Source organism: Rhea americana, unplaced genomic scaffold (assembly GCF_003343005.1).
Source record: "Rhea americana isolate MKP2758 unplaced genomic scaffold, rheAme1 scaffold_77, whole genome shotgun sequence".
Taxonomy (NCBI): domain Eukaryota; kingdom Metazoa; phylum Chordata; class Aves; order Rheiformes; family Rheidae; genus Rhea; species Rhea americana.
In genome coordinates this window covers 642,212-661,999 of record NW_028186945.1, presented here as the reverse complement: position 1 = coordinate 661,999, position 19,788 = coordinate 642,212, and the positions used below count along the sequence as shown (strand labels likewise).

The 19,788-nt window shown below is 38.0% G+C and overlaps 2 protein-coding genes across 4 annotated transcripts in view; one reads left to right on the top strand and one right to left on the bottom strand.

Annotated features, from left to right (window-relative positions):
• NDUFAF2 (NADH:ubiquinone oxidoreductase complex assembly factor 2) overlaps positions 1-1,519 on the bottom strand; it is a 65,867-nt gene extending 64,348 nt beyond the window's left edge. For both annotated transcript variants that reach the window (XM_085322399.1, XM_085322401.1), the window contains exon 1: positions 1,308-1,519. In XM_085322399.1, coding sequence (XP_085178525.1) covers positions 1,308-1,434 — 127 coding nt within the window. In that variant the 5' untranslated portion in view covers positions 1,435-1,519. The remainder of the gene's footprint in view (positions 1-1,307) is intronic.
• Positions 1,520-1,664: 145 nt separating this feature from the next.
• The window catches only part of ERCC8 (ERCC excision repair 8, CSA ubiquitin ligase complex subunit), a 33,568-nt gene continuing 15,444 nt past the window's right edge, over positions 1,665-19,788 (top strand). Inside the window, exons 1-8 of one of the 2 annotated variants that reach the window (XM_085322437.1) lie at positions 1,665-1,847; positions 4,159-4,254; positions 4,395-4,496; positions 9,411-9,534; positions 11,094-11,175; positions 11,822-11,890; positions 15,049-15,115; positions 17,980-18,083. In XM_085322437.1, coding sequence (XP_085178563.1) covers positions 1,771-1,847; positions 4,159-4,254; positions 4,395-4,496; positions 9,411-9,534; positions 11,094-11,175; positions 11,822-11,890; positions 15,049-15,115; positions 17,980-18,083 — 721 coding nt within the window. In that variant the 5' untranslated portion in view covers positions 1,665-1,770. The remainder of the gene's footprint in view (positions 1,848-4,158; positions 4,255-4,394; positions 4,497-9,410; positions 9,535-11,093; positions 11,176-11,821; positions 11,891-15,048; positions 15,116-17,979; positions 18,084-19,788) is intronic. The other variant, XM_085322436.1, reaches the window with a different exon arrangement.

Here is a 19,788-nt window from a genome sequence, read left to right as displayed (position 1 = left end):
AAGATAGCTAGGGCCCCGACACTAGTTCCACAAGGGGTCATATAAGCTTTTGTGCTTACCATAATTTATTTGTCTGACACCATGTCTCAACCCTGATTGTTGTAAAACTTCCTTCTAAACAATGAACAAATAGTTACAATTTATTACAATGATCACAAGCGGAAAACAAGATGCAGAAAGTCTGGAATTGTTAGTGTTATTTTAACCTAGAGGAAATCCACATAGCTGCTGAAAGGGTGACCACATCCTCTCCCCCGATACTTGTTTGAGTAGACCTACTTTAAGTCAAATGTCCATGGTTCATGAAGTTGCATAGCAAGACAGATCTGAGAACTGCTCTGAAGGCAAACTAAATTCAATACTTATTTCTGAGGGGAAAGTGTGACCTCCCTTTTAAAAAAGGGCACTGACTTAAATAATCAACAGTCTCAGACTATCTGCTTTCACTCTTCAACTTTGAAGAATATCATGTTCAGAAAGTCTCCACAGCCTAGGGATGCTCTAGTTGATATAACCATGCACATATGGAGTACAGCAAGCAGATGAACAAAATCGTGCAGGAATAAGGAGTACACTATCGTTAACTATATTGTAACATGTGCACTTAGAAATCTCCAGGGAAGAGAAGCTACATTAAMTAAATTATACATGGCTGTGCAGTGTAAGTGTGCCCTCTACAGCAAATGACACRAGGACGTGCTATGAGAATATCTAGGCTCCTTAAACAAGGCAGAAACCTAGAAAACTATTTCTCCTTGGAAATTCAGTCAAYACACACAGAGGATTACATTTAACTGGAAGCATCCTGAATTAGGAAGAATCAACATACTTACTGTTGCCTACCTACTACAGGCTGGCAGTATGCTCCAAACTCTTTTGATAACAGGATTTYGCATTTTCTTATGTTGAAGCAACAGCCTAATCATAAACTGAAGGTTACATATATCCAGCCCTCCTTCGGTACCTTTAGCAGCTGCGCTGTTTCTTTCTCTTCGAAATCTTTCTTCTGCATAACCTGAGCAGCAACGGCAGCCAAACTACCCTGCAGACGGCAGCAAGTGCCACCGGTGGTCCCGCAGCCGTGCGGCGGGCTCCCGGGCAGCCCCCAGACATGCCTTGGCGCTGAGCCGCACCGCAGCCTTAGCCGGGCAGGGAGGGGACACACGCACAMGGAGAGGCACGCGTGGGGTCACGTACACACCCTTCACTTCGCGCCCGCGGCGCCACCGGGCCGCCGCCACGGCCCGCCTCGGGCGCTAACGCCGCCGCCTGCGCACTCCCGGTCCCCCGCTCCCCCCCGCGCCTACCTGCGCGGGTCTCGTGCTTGGGCACCCGGTAGTACTTGTTGCCGAACTGATCGGTGCCCACAAGCTCCTTGGCAGGCCCCAGGAGCCGCAGGCGCAGGGCGCGCAGCACCTGCCAGGGCCGGCTCATCGCGAGGCGCGCAGACAGGCCAACGGCTAACGGCCAATGGTTAACGGCCAACGGCCGCGCGCCCCGCCCCCGCGGCGGGAGGAGAGCAGAGCAGAGCCGAGCGCGCGCGTCGCGCGTCGCGCGTCGCGCGTCACGCGTCACGCGCCCGCCCCGCCCCGCCCCGCCCAGCTGACTCTGTCTCCCAGAGACCTGACCCGAGCCCGGCCGCCTCTCGCCGGTGATGGGCCCGTTAACAACGCTGCTCGCGATTGGCGGAGGGCGGCCGCGCCGCAGCCAATCTGGGGCTCCCCGCTGCCAACATGGCGGAGGCGGGGCGGGCGGCGGTTGGGCGCTGTGATGCTGGGCTTCATCGCGGCCCGTCAGACCGGGCTGGACGATCCYGCGCGGCTGCGCCGGGCCGAGGCCACGCGGAGGTAGCGGGCGCCGGGGCGGGAGCCCCCGAGCGGGCGGCGGCGGCGGTCCGTGGCGGGGGCGGCGGCGGTGAAAGCGGCATCAGCCCGTACACCCGGCCGCGCCGTGCCGCCGTGCGGGCGTTTCGGCTAGTGCAGGGGAGCGCTAGGGGGCTGGCTAGGGGGCAGGCGCCACAGGCGGGCTCCTCTCCGGGCTGCCGGTCTCTCCGGGAGCGCTGTTCCCTTATTTTCGTGCCGCGGGCCTGGAGGGAGACTAGTTCTCTCGAGCTCGGTGCGCGATGGCCGGTTACCGGCGTGGGGGGTCGTGTCGTCCCACTGCCCTTCCCAGAAGTTAAAAAGAAAAAAAATCTTTCTGTAATTGAAGATTTGTGAAATTTTGAGTGATTCTGTAAGCTCCTTTCTGCCGCTGCTTTTGACAAGATGGTCGTTCCTCTCCGCCCCCTCAGGACCCCTGTAGCATCCACTCCCGAGAACAGAAGCCCGGCGGGCTGGATTTACATTGCTCGGGCAACCACATACCTGACAGTTCCCCCCACCCCGGCCTTGAACTTTTTCATTTAAATTTGAAAAGAAATAGCTGTAGTCATTAGTAGATTGTATTTATAACTATTTTTAGCTCACCTTTTAAAACATTTCTTTAAGAGGATTTCTTATTTCATTATAATTCAATCTTGAGTTCAAAAGTTTATAATTAGATTTCTTATTCTTGTCAGGATCACATTCTAGGTGAATTATTGCACAATTATGCTATATTTAATAATATATTTTACAAGAGCTTAATGACTTAACTGCTTTTGAAGCATACCTCATGGTAGAGAGGTGCCATTAGGGGTCCACCTGTAGCAGTTTAAGAAGTTATTGCTTCACCCGTAAAGATTTTTGCCAGTCAACTGGAAAACTGTAACGGTGTATTGCCCTTGATCTGCTCYGACTTACTTGCTTAGTCGAACTGTTGGTAGTGGCTCCTGTAAACTAATGCAAAGGAAACAATGATCACCTTGTAAGGCTAATTTTATATCAGATAGTGCGATTTAAGTGTATTTGTGTTGGCAAATGTATCTTAGAAGGTGGAAGCAGACTCTGTCTCCTTTTGGAATATATAATGTGTATCTATTAGACCTAGAACCACGCCCAAGTCACAGAATCAGAGAACTTGTCAGGACAGGATTGTGATTATTACTGTATTCAAAGATGCAGACCACTACCAAGTGAAAACACATTACAAGAGAATAATTACTAATTTCAGCTCAATAAACCTGCAAATGGGATATCTGCTCACTTTGTTTGAGCTGCTAGGAGAGTGGTTAGAGGATGGACTAGTAGTGCACACCCAGGAGAGTGCAGAGATGAAGAGATAGGAAAGAGACTTGGTTGCTTGCACTGGAACTGAACTGAAAGTTGAGAATTTAAGTTTGCACAAGATGCTGATTTTAAAGCAAAAGTGTAATATGTTGCTAAAACATTCAGGAGCATAAATTTTGTTCRTATGACTAGACTGCATTTTTCAGACAAAAATATGTAATTTTATAAATGTGCTATTTCACAACTAGATTTTGCAAAGTTCCTGCAGGACGTTAAGCTCAGCATGCATTGAGATACTGGTAACAGACTGTCTTTTAGTGCCTAGTGTATTTTTTTTGGAACTGGAGATTAAAATTTTAGTTTTAGTTGAAATGGTAGTGAATTGCTAGGCAGTTAAAGTTGGGAATGATAAGCCTTGCTTATAAGACTTCACACATAGATAACAAAACATTAGATGAATTTGAGTGTTTATCAGAAATACATGGATAACTTTATTTGCTGTTTTCTGCAATATTAAATAAAAATAAACATTCTGATTCTTAAAAGGAAATATAAACTGGACCAATCTGTCCACTAGGTGTCTGTAGTTCCAAGCAGGAGTAATACTGTATGGTGAAGCTTCAACATAACTCCARTATTTATGACTACAACAAATAGTTCTTGATGTTTTACTTTACTCTGTGCTTCTTTTTAATTACATTCCTATTTTTAGGTTTCTTATGTTGACCTCAGGTGCACTTTTGCTATTCCTTTCAGCCTATTTTACATATTTATTTACCTCTTACCTTTCAAGCAACATATACAAATACTTTTTTTCTCTAAGTTTCACAGTTCTTATTTTCAGTTCTGTATCATGCCTAATTCAACTTTGCAAAAAAAAATAATAGGGATGGATAAATGCATTTTAGCAAATTGAAACTACAGTTTGTCCTGTTCTGAGCTACACAGGTAACRTTTTATGATTTTGTTATTCTTGTTTATATTTTTATTTCTTTTTATTTATTTTTTTAAGGGTTCTGAGTTTGGAATTAAATAAAGACAGGGATGTGGAAAGAATACATGGGAGTGGTATTAACACCCTTGATATTGAGCCTGTTGAAGGACGATAGTAAGTATATACCTTAGTTTGGTAAGAATATTATATGAGTACTTCACTGTGTTTTGGTATTATGAAATTATTTTCTTGATTATTTTGATCATATTGAGATCATAAGTATTGTAACTTGTGTGCTTTATTTACATTTTCAGCATGTTATCAGGTGGATCAGATGGTGTTATTGTACTTTATGACCTTGAAAACTTCAGCAGAAAGCCATGCTACACATGTAAAGCAGTTTGCTCCATAGGAAGGTATGTACTCGAAACAAGAATTCTAGGAGATGTTCATAATGATACCTATTGTGTGACTTGCATTAAATTCACAAATAAATGCGCATTTTTTTTTCCAAGAAAAAGATTGCTGTAAATGGTACCAGAAATCTTTGAGAAAAGCTGGCATTATACACTATATATTTTGGCTTATAGAGAAAAGCAAGAAACACTGTGAGGGTTCATGTGATTTATTAAGTAGTAGGGTTACATTTTTTTTTCTTTCTTTTATTTTTGTCTGATCTAGCAGTTATACTTTATGTACTGTGACAATTAGCCATTGTTGTTTGAGCAGATTTTTTTCACCCTGTCAATTYGAAAAGTTAAAATGGTAGGTATTAGTTGTGCTCATTAGGAAAGTAAAAGGGAGAGGTTTCTGTTACTGAATCACAGAATAGTTGAGGTTGGAAGGGGCTGATGGGATCTAGGAGATCATCTGGTCCAGCCCTCCTGCACAAGCACGGTTAGCTAGAGCAGGTTGCTGAGCACCATGTCCAGTCAGGTTTTGAATGYCTCTAAGGAGGGAGACTCCACAACCTCTCTTCTGTTCCAGTGTTCAACAATCCTCACAGTAGAATTGTTTTCTTATGTTCAAATGGAATTTCCGATGTTTCAGTCTGTGGCCCTTGCCTCTCATCCTGKCACTGGACACCACTCAGAGAAGTCTAGCTCCATCTTCTTTACAGCCTTTGCTTTGTTGGTGTAGACCCAACAAAAAGCCAGAACTAATCTTTTAACACTAGAAAATTATCCTTCTCCATGTCACWGTTCCTCATCTTTCAGTTTTCCTATTATTTCATGTTGAAATTTTCTGACTTTATGCTAATAAAGATAAGAAAATCATTCTGTGACTATTGTATAAATATTCCTGGTTACATTTCTAATAAACATATAATTATTATGTGTGTTTTGGAATAATTTTATGTCTAGGCAAAGGAGAATGACCCATGTACAACTCTGTTCACCTGACTGGAAAAAATCTARCATAGATTCAGTTGCTGATTTTGTTTCCTCTGTCCCTGCCTTCAGCTTCACAAGTAGCTGTTTTAGGAAGACTGGACGTTATTGATGTATAAGTAATTAAAGCAGAACTTCTTAAGAACATATTTCAGTGAGGACAGATGTGTTGCAGACAAAAATGGAACATATTTTCCTGAAAACCAGGTGCTACCATGGTGTTTATATAACCTGTATAAGTCTCAAAGCCTTTATAGATTTGTCAGACTTCCCTGCAGGTAGTTAAAGTTTGTCAGTTGCGGTCATTCAGTCTTCTAGCAAAAGTTTAGCCTTATGTTTAGATAGTGCAGCTATCTAGTAGGTTAGGACTTTATCTGAGACTTGTAATAATAAGATACATCCTGCATTTTAAAAGGTTAGTAGCTACATTTTCCCCTTATTTTTTCCTAGTCTTCAAATTATTTGAGGTCTAAGAGCTTCATGACTAAGATCAACAAGAGCAGAAATGATTTGTAACAATAAGAGGCCTAAATTGTGTCCTGCACCATAAGAAAGAAAAAGGATAATAGAGCATACATCAATGTTCCTACCCTACAAATGGGTAAGAACAGAATCTACTTCAAGTAAACTGCATTTGGTAAGTGTTGATGGCTGGAACTGCTTCAACAAAATAAATTAAAATTATAATTAGGAATAAGTAATGACTGTACATCACTGAATCTCAGAACCAGAAACAAATTTCTGAAACGTATATGACAAACTGAAAAAATACAAGCTGACAGTATACAACATAAAAACTTGCAAATCTGTACGAAAATGATGATCATTTATTTCTCAGTTATGGCAGTAGAAATATTCCATTCTTGAAAATTTTGCTTATGAGCACCTCAACATGGTGTCGATGGGTATTTGGCAGTTTCTTAGGTAGGTGTTAATTCAAGTAGATGCATCTGTTGTTTCTAATCATTTGATTATGGGCTTATATTGTAGTTGTAGAATCTAATTTTATGTGGTACAATATTCCATATGATAGAAAATACTTCTCATTGCTCAAAGTAGATGGTTACTAAGCTGCTTAGTGGGTTTTTCCTCAAATTGTTTTTTCCAAGTACTCATTTAGTGTTTTACTGTGTTTTGTATTTTTACTCTAGCTAATTGTCCTTAGATATTGGGGATATTATTCCTGCAGACATCATGACATCATAAATCAATGCTTAATTACCAGTTTAATTACTCCTGTCTTTGAAGCACATGATAATGGTATGTTACACAGGTTTGCCTGTGTTCCAAGTTTGCAGGATACAAGGCAAATCTCATCTGGAAGCTGCATAAGTAAAAAGAGAAGTTGCCTCTTTAGAGGTCTTGTGAGGCTACTTCTGGATAGATCTGAACTGAGCCTGCTGAGGTTCCAGTAGTTCAGAACGCTAGGGGAGCTAGTTCCTAATGGTAGACTGTAATATACCCGGTTTTTCTCATCTAGAATGAAGTAATAAAGTAATCCCTGTAGCTATCTATTGGATAGCTACATGGGGATTTTTTTGTTTTGTTTTGTTTTTGGGAGGGGGGTGTTTTGTTTTGTTTTTTTCTTTCCCTCCCCATGGAAGGCTTTTGCTGCAATCTACAGCAAATGCAGTCTTTCACTTTTTGTTGCTGCTACCTTAATAAATTGTCTAGCAGTTATTTCATGTGGATATTACAAAGGGTACCAACACTTCTGTCTTGAAGAAAAACTTACAATGTACAAGCATCTGGGAATTTAAATGGCTTGATACATTTTCTTGTAGAAATCAGGTGTCATATGAGATTTCTTAGAATAGCTGAAACTTTTACATGGGATTAGCATGTGTAAGAGATTACCTATTGGTCACTCATACTTTGCAAGACTGACAGCTGAAGGATACCATAGGATATTTCAAAAGGTACTAGATACCTTTTTATAGACAACTAAATCAAACCTCAGAAGTCTATCTCCAAAAGCTAGATTTAGTCCTTGTTCTCTTAAAAAAAAATAAATAAATCTCAGTTATTGAGCTTGTGACTGTTTTGAAGCAATCTTCAATGCTAGTTAAGGCAGTGTTATATTAGGAACCTACATACTGAATTTCAGCTAGATTTTTAGGATCTACACTCTTGCATGTGTGGAAGATCATCTTCCCTATTTCAAGTCTGTCCAAGATGAATAGCATCAACCTTACAATCTATAGAATTAGTTCTTTGTTATCTCTGTTAGAAAAGGCTGGGATATCCTGAGCAGTGGGGAAGAATATGGCATATAGAATAAACTGGGAGTAGCACAGAGCCCTGAGGCAGGAAGACAAGCTGAACAGCACATGGCCACTACTAAGCACGGCCAGACCAAAGGTGATTCCTGCATAGCTACTGAACTGTTCATCCCTCAGTCCTCTGGTTATGGGAGAACTTAATAGTTTTGGTGCAGTGTTGAACACAGTCTGGGTTTGTGCATTTGCATTTATTACACCAGGATAATTAGTTCCATGAATTTAGATCTCTCTGCTAAGTGTGTACAAAAGGTTTTGCAGGAATCAGTTCAGATCAAGCCAAGCTTGATTTTCAGGTATAGAAGGTTTTTAGCTTGGCCCACTGTAGCACAAAATGGGTGAGTTTTAGCACTGTGGCAAGGCAACAGACTGTTCTAGGACATGGCTTAGAAATAACCAGTGCAGGAGTTATTAAACTGAGCTCAATAGTTACTCAATAGTTCTTGCTTAGTACAGTCAATAGTGGCTTCAGACTGACTCTATTTAAAGACATTCAGRTATCTTCTGTGCTTTCTAGCAACCCAAGCAAACAGGAAGGTTTATTAGCTTAGGTATGATGCCAGACATGTGTGTGTATATATTTCTATATGCGCATATATATATATGTTAATGTGTATATAAACATACACAAAGCACATACACACACACACACACACACACACACACACRCAYRCRCMYSCMCMCMCMCMCACACACACACCCTTGTATACAAAATCTCTATCATTTACACAATGACAGCAGCAACAATAATCACTTTGGAGGCCAGGACACTTAACTGAGAAACCAATGCAAAGATAAGAGCTGAAGTGCACCGTTCACTAGCTCTAAATAGAACCAGTTCAACTATTTTTGTACAGTACTCTTGAATCTGGGAGCATGGTATTGGACTACTAGAGCTGAATCTACATGAAGCCAGCTCAGACATGAGGGGCTTAACAGGTATGTGGAACCTCCTGTGCTTTTCAGAGCCTGGTTGATAGAATCATATCCTTTTTGAGCTGGCAAAATTTGCTCTGGTGCGCCTTCTTCCCAGCACTGTTGATTACTTATTATTATATTAATTAGTTTTTGTTACTATGTACAATAAGATTGATGGTTATTTTTATCAAGATAATTTTTTGTTCTTTCATTTGTGAATGTGAAAATAATTCCTGGTAACACATTCCAGTGCTATCTGGTGACTTCAGTATAACTGAATATCATGTAACTRTTATACCTGCAGTTATTAACTAATGTAAAATCATAATCATTAACATGTAATTCTTAAAATCATGTATATGCTCATATTTTTCAGTGGATCCAATTTTAAGTCAGTGGGTCTCAACAAGCTTAAGAGGCTTGTAGTGTTAGGCCCTAACTTGATTTTTAAACATCAAAATTTGAGTTTTTCTAGAGACTAGTATTTTTCTGTGCCTCAGACTGTTTTAACTTGAGATATGCTACAGATACTGTGTTCTGAAAAGGTAAATGATCTGCACTTTCTTGAGGAGTCTTTAAAGTAATTTACATTGGTCAAAAATTGAGGCATCAAAACTGGATGTTCGTCTTGAAAGCTTAGGTAGAATTTTTTAAAATGTTTGAACTACATTTTGAGCTTGTGTCATTGAGTATCAAGACAATTAACTGCTGACTCTAATCAGCTGGAATCTTTTAATTGTAGGAGCCATCCTGATGTACACAGATTCAGCGTAGAGACAGTCCAGTGGTATCCTCATGACACTGGTATGTTTACATCCAGCTCATTTGATAAAACATTGAAAGTATGGGATACAAATACTTTACAAGTAAGTAAGTAAGAATTTTTATGACTTCCAAGTCTCTTTCCTTATCTGTTATTCTGTATCTGCTGTTCACTCAGAGCTCAACAGGAGTGAGCATGTGGAAGGATGAGAAATAACTGGTTGTTAGAACTGTGGGCACAGCAGCATGGTGGTGTGGTTCTGGCATTCTCACTTACCTTAACATGTGTTTATGTGGTCCTGAAGACCTGAATGGCTAAACTGTGTGAGATCTTGGAACCCTCGGGGCCGTTCCTTTCTGCTTAGGCCACAAACAGGAGTATGTGCAGCTGATTCTGTGCTACGTAAATTTTTCCACCAAGGACTGATCTGAAGCTGTAGTTCATTTTCTAGGKTTTTTTGAGTGCCTTTCAAAAAATAGTAAATATTTAGTTTATTTATGTAGCAATAGGAATGTGCAGCAATAAGAGTGTACAGCAGGGCTGGTTATTTTAGTAAGCAAGGTATAAATACTGCTTTTAAAAGGCCTTGGCATTTAGAAATAAAAGGGATAAAGAAAAATAGTGTGTCTTGTATTTAAAAACAGTAGTCATGTAGGTTTGGAGAAGACCACCTGGGTCATTGTATCCAAAATTCTGATATTGTAAGCATTATATCGTATATACCATTTCTAAAGTTTGAAGGAGGATAAGAGGAACCACTACGAAAATGCTAACCAAGGTAACTGACTTTAAGTTCACAGATTCTGTTGGCTTTAGGCTGTTACTGACTCATGTAGTCCTTATATCTAACTGCTGAACTGTGAATTCTGGACTGTCATCCTAGGGACACAACTGACCACCTAAGAGATGTGAAACTATATTTACGGTTGCTAAACCTTCTCTTAAGCAAAAAGCTCTGTTCGTTTCCCAGGTGGCTCTGTAAGCATGACTTACACAGCACAATGTTTACATGAAGGCAATTAATTGACCTGCATTATGCCACCAAACAGTGTATTTGAAAACATAGATAACTTAGGTTTGATTTTTCTACTCAACATTTTAGAATGAGACAACAAAAAGAGTACCTGAAAGTCATTGTACTAGTTGTCAAAGCCAGTACTGTTTATATATAGTTTTTTAACATTGTCAAAGGAACTAATCATTGCATGTATTTCTGTATTTTTTTTTCTTTGAGGAATGAAGGGTAGTGTATGATGTTTGTGAAATGACAAGGGGCTCCTAAATTTACTTTAAGTTGTTATTTCCTGATGACTTCTTTCTCCATACTGTTTGTAACCTTCCTGTTTGCTATTTTTTCTTGCTTCCTTTTTTAACTTTTGATAAACATTAGATGTCTTCTGTTTATGCTTTTGACCATCCAACTTTCTTGAACTTTCTTCTGGGTCACCTTCCAGGTCTGGCATAGTTGTCTAGTGTTGCAAGCGGACATGTTTACTTTGCAGTGTTTGCATGGTTGGTTTACTAAGTAGGCACGTTATTACTGCTATGTAAATAGTAATATTTGTATTATTTATTGCTGTAACCTGAAAAATGCTTAATAAAAAGGATTTACGTTCTTATAGCATATGTGTAATCTGATTAAATAAATCTTTTTATTATCAGCCTGCAGATGTATTTCATTTTGAGGGAACAGTCTATAGCCATCATATGTCTCCAGTTGCTACCAAACATTGTTTAATAGCAGGTATGCATGTTTTTAAGAAAATTCGTATCTATTTTGGGGTTGTAGTAAAAAGTAAGTAATATTCAGAGATCCTTCCTTCCCCTGTCTTGCATCTTACAAAGGCTGAAATTACGCAAGGGTTAGGTCATTGTTTAAATGAAATATTTTCAGTTGGACTGATGATGTTTATGATGAGAATCTCACACTTATTTATTTGGAATAATGTGTTATCCAATTCACCTTTCAGATTAAAATTCATAAATATAACCAGTTTACCCTCAGTTACATAAGTTAGCATTTGAAGGTTATTAGATTTGAGCATGATAAATTGTATRTATGGGTATGTATGTGTTTTATGGATTACTTATAAGCATGCTATTTAACTATGTTTAGCTGAAGGTTATTTAGAGAAGAGATCATATTCTTAATTTTCATAGATAGCTTCATCTGCCCTCAGTTTCTATATTTTGTTTGTAATATGTTAAATTTACCTACACTTAAAAATGTAAATCTATTAATAAAACATGTTGCAGCAACAACCTACTCTTGACTGTATGAACTATTATGCAACTAACATTTTTCTTCTATTTCTTTGTAATTGCTAGGATTTTGTTATTCTTCTTTCAACTGCTGAGGATTTTTAGCTTCTTTGTTTTTCTTGTTACAGTTGGTACCAAAAGCCCCAAAGTACAGCTCTGTGACTTGAAGTCTGGATCCTGTTCTCACATTCTACAGGGTACTTTTTAGTCTGAAACATAAATGTTAAACAATAACTACTTTGAGTAAACCAAGCCCTGTAAAGAAACACTGTATACAATGTACTCTTTGTAAGTAACGTGACTTAGTAAGTAACATTTTGTACCAGTAGTGAAAGTTACACAGTGGAAAAGGTTCTTCCTAATGTTACTCTGGTGGTAGTGAATTGGAGAATACAAATATTAATTAATGAACAGTTATTATAGATGTTTGGTTGTTTTCATGATAAAGCATGATCAAATTGATAGTAGTTAATGTTTATTAAATGATTAATCATTGGTATTGTTTTTGTGATCATGTAAATTCAATATGGGTGTTGCTTTTTTTTTTTTAAAAAAAAAGAAACTTTACTGTTTCTAACAAAATATATATAGRTACTTGCATGATTTTAAGAGGTTTCTGCGTAAGGAGTAAGATACTGTTCTCTATGGAAGAGTGGTATCTAAAGCTTTGTGTTTACTTAATTTGGGAAGCTGTAGATTTTATTGTTTTRTAATCACATAATACTTAGGGTTGGCAGGGACCTTTGGAGATAATTTGGTCCACCCTCCCCTGCACAACAGAGTCAGCCAGAGCAGGTTGCAGAGGACCATGTCCAGTCAAGTTTTGAAAATCTCCAAGGATGGAGACCACAACCTCTGCAGGCAACCTGCCCATGTGCTCAACCACTCTCGCAGTACATAAGTGTTTTTTTATGTTCAGACAGAGTTGATGTTTCAGTTTGAGCCTATTGCCTACTGTCCTGTTACTGGGCACCACTCAAGCATCTGRCCACATCCTTTTTACACCCTCCTGTGATATTTATATTTATGGATATTTATAAACACTGAGAAGATTCCCCCTGAGCTTTCTCTTCTGCAGACTAAGTAAACCCATTTCTCTCAAACTCCTGTTATATGGTAGGTGATTCTGTCTCTTAGCTATCTTTATGGACACAACACTGCAGATGATGTGATCCCAACAGGGCTGAGTAGAGGGGAAGGATCACCTGCCTTGATGTACTGGCAACACTCTTCCTAATGTAATCTAGGATACTGTTGGCCATCTTTGCCACAAGGACACATTACTGGCCTATGTTCACCCTGGTGTCTACCAGGACCTCCAGGGCCTTTTCTGCAAAGCTGCTCTCTGGTTGGTTGTCCCTCAGCCTGTACTGATGTGGGGGGTTGTTCTTCCCCAGGTGCAGGACTTTGCATTTCCTCTTACTGAACTTCTTGAGGTTCCCCTCTGCCTGTCTCTCCAGCCTATTGAGGTCCCTCTGAATGGCAGCACATGATAGTGCACTCTGTCCCTCATGCGGGTAACTGATGAGTAAGTTGAACAGTATTGGACCCAGTGTTGACCCCTARGGACACCGCTATCTATAGGCCTCCAACTAGACTTTGTGCTACTGATTCCAACCCTCTGAGCCTGGAAGCTCAGAGTTTTCAGTCCACCTTACTGTCCACTCACCTAGCCTGTGCTTCATCAGTTTATCTATGAGAACAGGAAGGCCTTTAACCCTATCTCCCGTAACAAAGTCCATTACTTCCTGCATTTGGTGAGAATTTGCCCCTAAGGCTGTTTTGCTAGTGTTTAATAAAGGTTGTTGGGTGGTGGGGAGGGAAGTGAGTATATACATGATCAAGTGAAGGCAGTGACAGGATAAATCTGCTCATACTTCAAATAAGCAGAGCAAGAGCCAGATCTGTTCTAGGAGTGTTAGCTCAGACAAAGCAATACGCAAATACATCTCTTTCTTCTGTAGTCAGCTTGTCTAAAAGCAGCCTAGGTGTTTTTGTGTGATGTAGAGCTTGAGCTAGTAAGTCTTTCTGAACTGAATCAGCTCTATGCAAACGAGGATGGGCATCTCAATGATGTGTTTCTAGAATTGAGAGCACTGGAGTATGCAGACACAAACAGAAATAGTTCTCCAGAGAATCAGTTTGGATTAGGTAGGGCTTCTTAATTTTGAGTCAGGGTTAGTGCTTTCCAGGAACAAGCTAAGTGTGTCTTTATGCACAGCATGATGCAGTTAGCTCGAGTGTAGTATCACAGGAGCAGGTAGAGGTAGTTTATGTCCTTCRCTAAACATAATCTGATCACTCTTTACAGAACTTCAAGCACTCAATAGTGTGTTGCAAATAGATTTTAATATTTTCACATAGGCTGCTCTGACAACTGAAATAGAGCTAAATTCATGCTGGACTGCGGTTTATTTAATGGAGCCGAATAAATGTGCTTGTGCTGTGCCTTCTAAATRTATCATGTAGTACCTGAATTATGGAGATTTTTCCATTATCTTGGGCATCCCAGCCCTTTGATTGACTCAGGTAATGGAAAACTATCTGTTTAATAGAAGATGCACCAGAGGCAAGATGGTTCTTGAAGCTCTAAACTGCAGAGTAAAAGAAGTGTTTGTTTGACCCTACTTTATTTTTCAGCAGTGTGTTTTTGTTATGGCAATGTGTTTTTATTATGCGAAGCATGGTTGCAATCTTTGTATTTAGTTCAGTTTACACTTCCTGTTGTCTATATTTATCACTTTTGAAACTTTTTTTACAATTTTTAAAATGTATTTAAATTATTTGCCACTAAGCAGTGCTGGGGATGATACTGCTAAGAAGTCAAAACAGACATTTAACTTAATGTCTTGATATTTGGCGCATCATAAGGGGGAAAAACAAATAGCCTGAATTAAGGACAAGAATATATGAGGGTCAGCTGCGTCAGGTTTCAATCTTAAGTACTTAAATTAAACATACATTTTATTAAACATTTTGAAATAATTTGCATAAAAATATATGCTAAATTGCTTCTASATAGGAGAGTATCAGTGCTAATTCAAAATTTAATTACAGTGTTTAAAGTAATCTTTGTAGCTGTGACTGCCCTTCTGTTTTGCACGACTAAAACCAGTAAAAGTTATATATGTGTAATAGTATCACTTTCAGCTCACTGCAATTYCACTTAAGCAAGAGAAAGAAAGAAAAATAAATTTATATTATGACGTAGGCAATTCAGGTTTTTGTTTTGAATTGGTAGGTCATATAGAATTGAGGAATTTTTTTAAACTGTAGTAATTTGCATAAAGAGGTTCATATAAATATTTTCATAGAAGTTTTCATTTCCATGTAAGCTTTTTCATACCACTTTTAGGTCATAGGCAAGAAGTGCTGGCAGTATCTTGGTCTCCACGTCATGAATATATTTTGGCGACAGCAAGGTAAAGATAATTTTATGCTGTTATAGGCAATAATGTCCAACAGGAAAATTTTAGATATTAGTTATACATGTTTTTTACAACTCAATTGAAGTTCGTATGTACTTCATACATACTTTGTTATATACTTAACCTATTTACAGGTTTGTAGATCTTTAATAGAAAAGCTAGGCCTGAAGAGCTATTCAAGTGATACTTATTTTGTAGAAAGATTGTAAAAAGAATTTCAAAATAGTAATTGCATTTAAAGGTGTGGACAAATGATACATCATAGTAGAGATACTACTTCTTACTGCTTATTAGTGTATATATTGCTAATCTGTTCTTACAACTTTGAGCTCAGACTACCATCCTGGTTTATTGTGCTCAGTTCTGTCAAAGGGTGCACAGGTAGCTTAGCTGATGAGTAATGACTTTCCAAGCTGCAGCAATTCAGTTAGTTTCAGTTGTATGTCGATACACTCAGGCTATTTTTGTCATTCCAGCCATTTTCAGTTCAAAAGATCCTTTTGTTTTTCCTATAGACTTTACAAATGTTACCTTTTAGGTATAATGTGAAATTTCTCTTCTCTGTTTCTTGGTTGGTGTGTTTTTTCTTTTGAATTACAGAGAGAAATTGCTATTTAATTAGTTGAGAGTGAAACTTGAATAGTAAGTTGACATCAGAGTTGCATATGTTTGGCTTGTGATGCTGTGATTCTAGAAGATTCAACATAGCCGTGGAATTTTCTAGTAGTGTGATTTTTTTATATMTTTTATTTTTATTTGCTTTGTTTCATTGTCTTAACAAACAAAAAATCATGTTTCTTTATTTTTCCAACACAGAAATAGTGGCAAACTTTGCTGTTTATTGAAATAATTATTTGTTAAAGTCTCTCAAAACATTTTGTTATGAGGTCGTATAACGTTAAGCTACATGTGTTTATGCTGTTATGTTGCCTTGCGGTAACTGCATGCTGAATGTGTGCCTTCACGGCCCTATTTTTAGTTTAGAACTTTAGTTGGACTTATATCATCAAATAATTTAACACAATCTTTTCAGATATCAAGATGAATATGGACTTAAATTGGCAGCACTGAGGTCCTGACAGGTAGTGAGGAGAAACTGAGTAGTACTGCTCAAAGGAGAAAGCCTGAACTTGGCCTGTCTGTGGATTTTTTTTCAAGACTGTTGTATGTGTGCTTGTGATCACTGATGAGGAGAGAGAATAAACCTTTGATTTTTACCTTGCTTATGTATGAAACGTGTTGCCTGAAATTTCTCTAAATGATGTTAGACATTTAGAAAGTTTTGTCAGGAGATTGGAATCACCAGAGAAGAGACTTATTTTTGGCATGTTTTTCATACTTTTCAGTTTCAGATGCTAGAAGAGCTTACAAGCTCTTTCCTGGTCATTGAAACTGGCTTGAAAAAGTTAACAAAAAAATACATTCTCACAGCAATTATTTCTTAATAAGGAAGCTCTTTGTATGCCTTTAAGAATGTTTCAGTGATTTATCTGCAGTTTATTGCTTGTTTTTTAATCAGCTGAAACCTCAACAGATATCTCTTGTTTATGATCTTAGAATATTTGTTTGTGGTGAAGTGACATGTTTTCAGTCTATTCAGCTGCAATGCCACTTGGAAGGTAACAATCAATCTATAGTGGAGAGGAGCACAAAAGAAAATATTAGTCATTGGCTTTACCAGATAAAGAACAGATATACAGATATGACAATCTTACAAACAGTTCCTGTGGTTTTGGTCAGTTCATATTTTAAGTATCTTCCAACTATTCCAACTATCTATTCCAACTATTAATGCACTGATCTAACTTAAGAATGTACGGGAGAAAAACAGTATAGCTAGAAGACTGCTTATCTAAGAAGTGATTTTATGGGGTGTATTTTCTAGCTGTAGATCAAAGCAAAGCAAAAACTTTTTGTTTATCTGGGGTGAAAAGTGAGTGCCTCAAAACAGGCAGTTGAGTTGCTGGGAGCTGACCAGGTGCTTGCGATGGATGTATCTACCTTGACAATTTAGCGCACAGGAAGTGGTCTTTTCAGTGTGAATTTGCCTTTTGTTTATACTTGAGTCTTGTGGTATGTACAAAAGTATACCACTGAAGCGCTCAAACCGAGCTGCACATCAGAGTACCCTATGAAGTGCATTATTTGCAATGTGGGTGTAGGATCTTCCAGCAGGTAGCTGTCAGGGTGTGTGCAGTGTATACATAAGCGTGGATTATGTTGCTGGTAAAAAGACAGTGTGGGCATGCAGTCTTGGAGCTGGAATGAATCACGGTAACCTGAACCTTGATCTTTCCCTCCTTGTGCCACTCCATGAATGCAGAGATAGCTGGTGAGTCAGAGTGAAGCAAGATGTGGTAGTCTGCCATAGTACTGTGCAGCAGATCATATAGACCTACACAGCCTACACTTAGATAGCCTACTTGGGTACCGATATATCATAGAGCTGTGGTAGCATGAGCAAATCCCTGAGTTCCTGGACGGCCATTGCATGCAATGCTGAATTCTGTAGCTATATTTTTATTAATAGAAAAGTTTATTCTRGTCTGTGTGTGTAAGCTAGGGTGTTAATATTGTAGACAGAGGCAAGTGTATTGTGTTGGAGACAAAGATACATGCCTAACTTGGGTGCTCAGAGTGTACYGGCTATATTTATTAATGCATGTAAACAAAAGTCTGAAGTCTATCTTAAAATCTTTTCATGAAATTTTATTAGCCTTAGTGTGACTGCATGAAGAGTAGTTCAGAATAGTTGCTGGACCAGAGTGAGTGCCAGTTTGATTGGCTAAAGATAGATACTGACTTTAGTGGAAGCAGTTTCCCTAATGGATACATCAGTGCAAATTTGTTTTTCTCAGTGCTGATGGTAGAGTAAAATTATGGGATGTGAGGAGAGCATCTGGATGTCTGACTACACTTGATCAGCACAATGGAGAGAAGTCCAAAGCATCTTCTGAAGCAGGTATTACAGAATATAATYGGTGGTAAACATATATGGTTAGGATCATCCTTTTTCATAAATCAATTGAATATTAGGAAAGGCAGGGACACTAGTAGTAATTCAGTTATGTCCTGCATAACACAAGTCATTGAATTTTATTTAATTACTTCTGTAATGGACCCAGTAATTGTGGTTGGGTGTCCTGTTTAGAAAGATCTCCTTGACAACAATGTTGTGTTTGTTTTGAATGTTTATTCCCCCTAAAATTGGGAATTGTGACATCCATTTTTTATGGGGAAGAATTCATTCCTGTTGTAGCTTAGGTTTCTTATAATGAAAAATCATTATATTACGTTAGCTGTCATAATATTTAATTATGTTCTTCTAAAACAAAAAATGAACAAAACACACATTCTCTTTTCCCATACAAACTAGTCTTCCTTCCAAGGCAAGTCCCTAGGATATTTTGTCTTAGATAATGATTCTGTAAAAATAATTATCATCCTTTTATACTGAATAAGGTATAAAATAGAGTTTGAATTTTATGATAATATTTAATTTTGCAGGAAGCTAAATTGCACACGTTTCAGTATGAAATGTGTTTGTCTCATTTCAGTCAAACATAGTTATTAGCTACAACATTAATATTTGATATAACTTCAAGTCACATTTCTGTGCCTAAAAAGCAACTGAATTAAAGGAAAGACTGTACTTTAAGATATAGTTCATGAATTTGAATTCATTCTGAACCAGAGGTCTATAATTTTGGCAGACCAAAAAAGTGCTTGAACAGTAGCTGTTCTCAGGTACAAATGCATACTATTTAGAAATAAATTATATATATATGTACCTCTGAGTTTGCTGAAATCATTAGTGTAGCTTTAGGACCCTTTCTCCATCCTCTTAACTATACAGGTTGTCTGTTTCTTTTTTTGTTCTTTTTTTCTTTTTTAATTGTAATGCTTAAACTAGAAAATTCTGACTTGAGATAGATCTGTAAAATGGCTTATATAGAGATATAAAGTATTATATAAAATAAAGTAATATATAAAAATGTATTTTAATAATTAGAAATAAAGTAGAAATTGCTCGTATATCTTGATTCCAGATGAAGGACTTTGCAGAGGGTGTATCATAGCTATTAAAGCTACAAGTGGCTTCAACTTGTTATGTGCAATTTAAATTGTACATAGATTTGTGCATACAGAAATGTCTGTAAAATCAAGCTGATTTTCAAAAATGTACAGTCAGAAGATATGAAATAGCAGTGTATATGTTTTAATAACCACTCTACTATGTAAACTGTAGTGTGGCACTATAGCTATTTGCTACTGAATATTTTTAGTTTCATTGAAATATAAGAAACTACTGAGATGAAAGCTAAGACTTTTGTGAAACAAAAATGATTATATTTTTTAATCTAATTTTGTTTATAAAAGGTGTACAGTGGACTTCTATAACTCCTGAAATAATTAGCGTAAYTGTATTATCTACTGTATAGTGTAATTTTGTATGTTTGTTTGAACGATACATTGTCTTTTTCAAACACAACTACCTTTTTAAGTTCATTTTTCTGTCTCTGACAGGATCAATTTGATTTGTTGATAATTTAGTGGCAAACAAGTGAAGTAGGAGATTGAATATATTGAAATATATCTGAACGAAAAGAAGGGCAGCTAACAAATTTGTTTAGAAAATCATTGCAAAATAGATAAAGCTTCTTTAC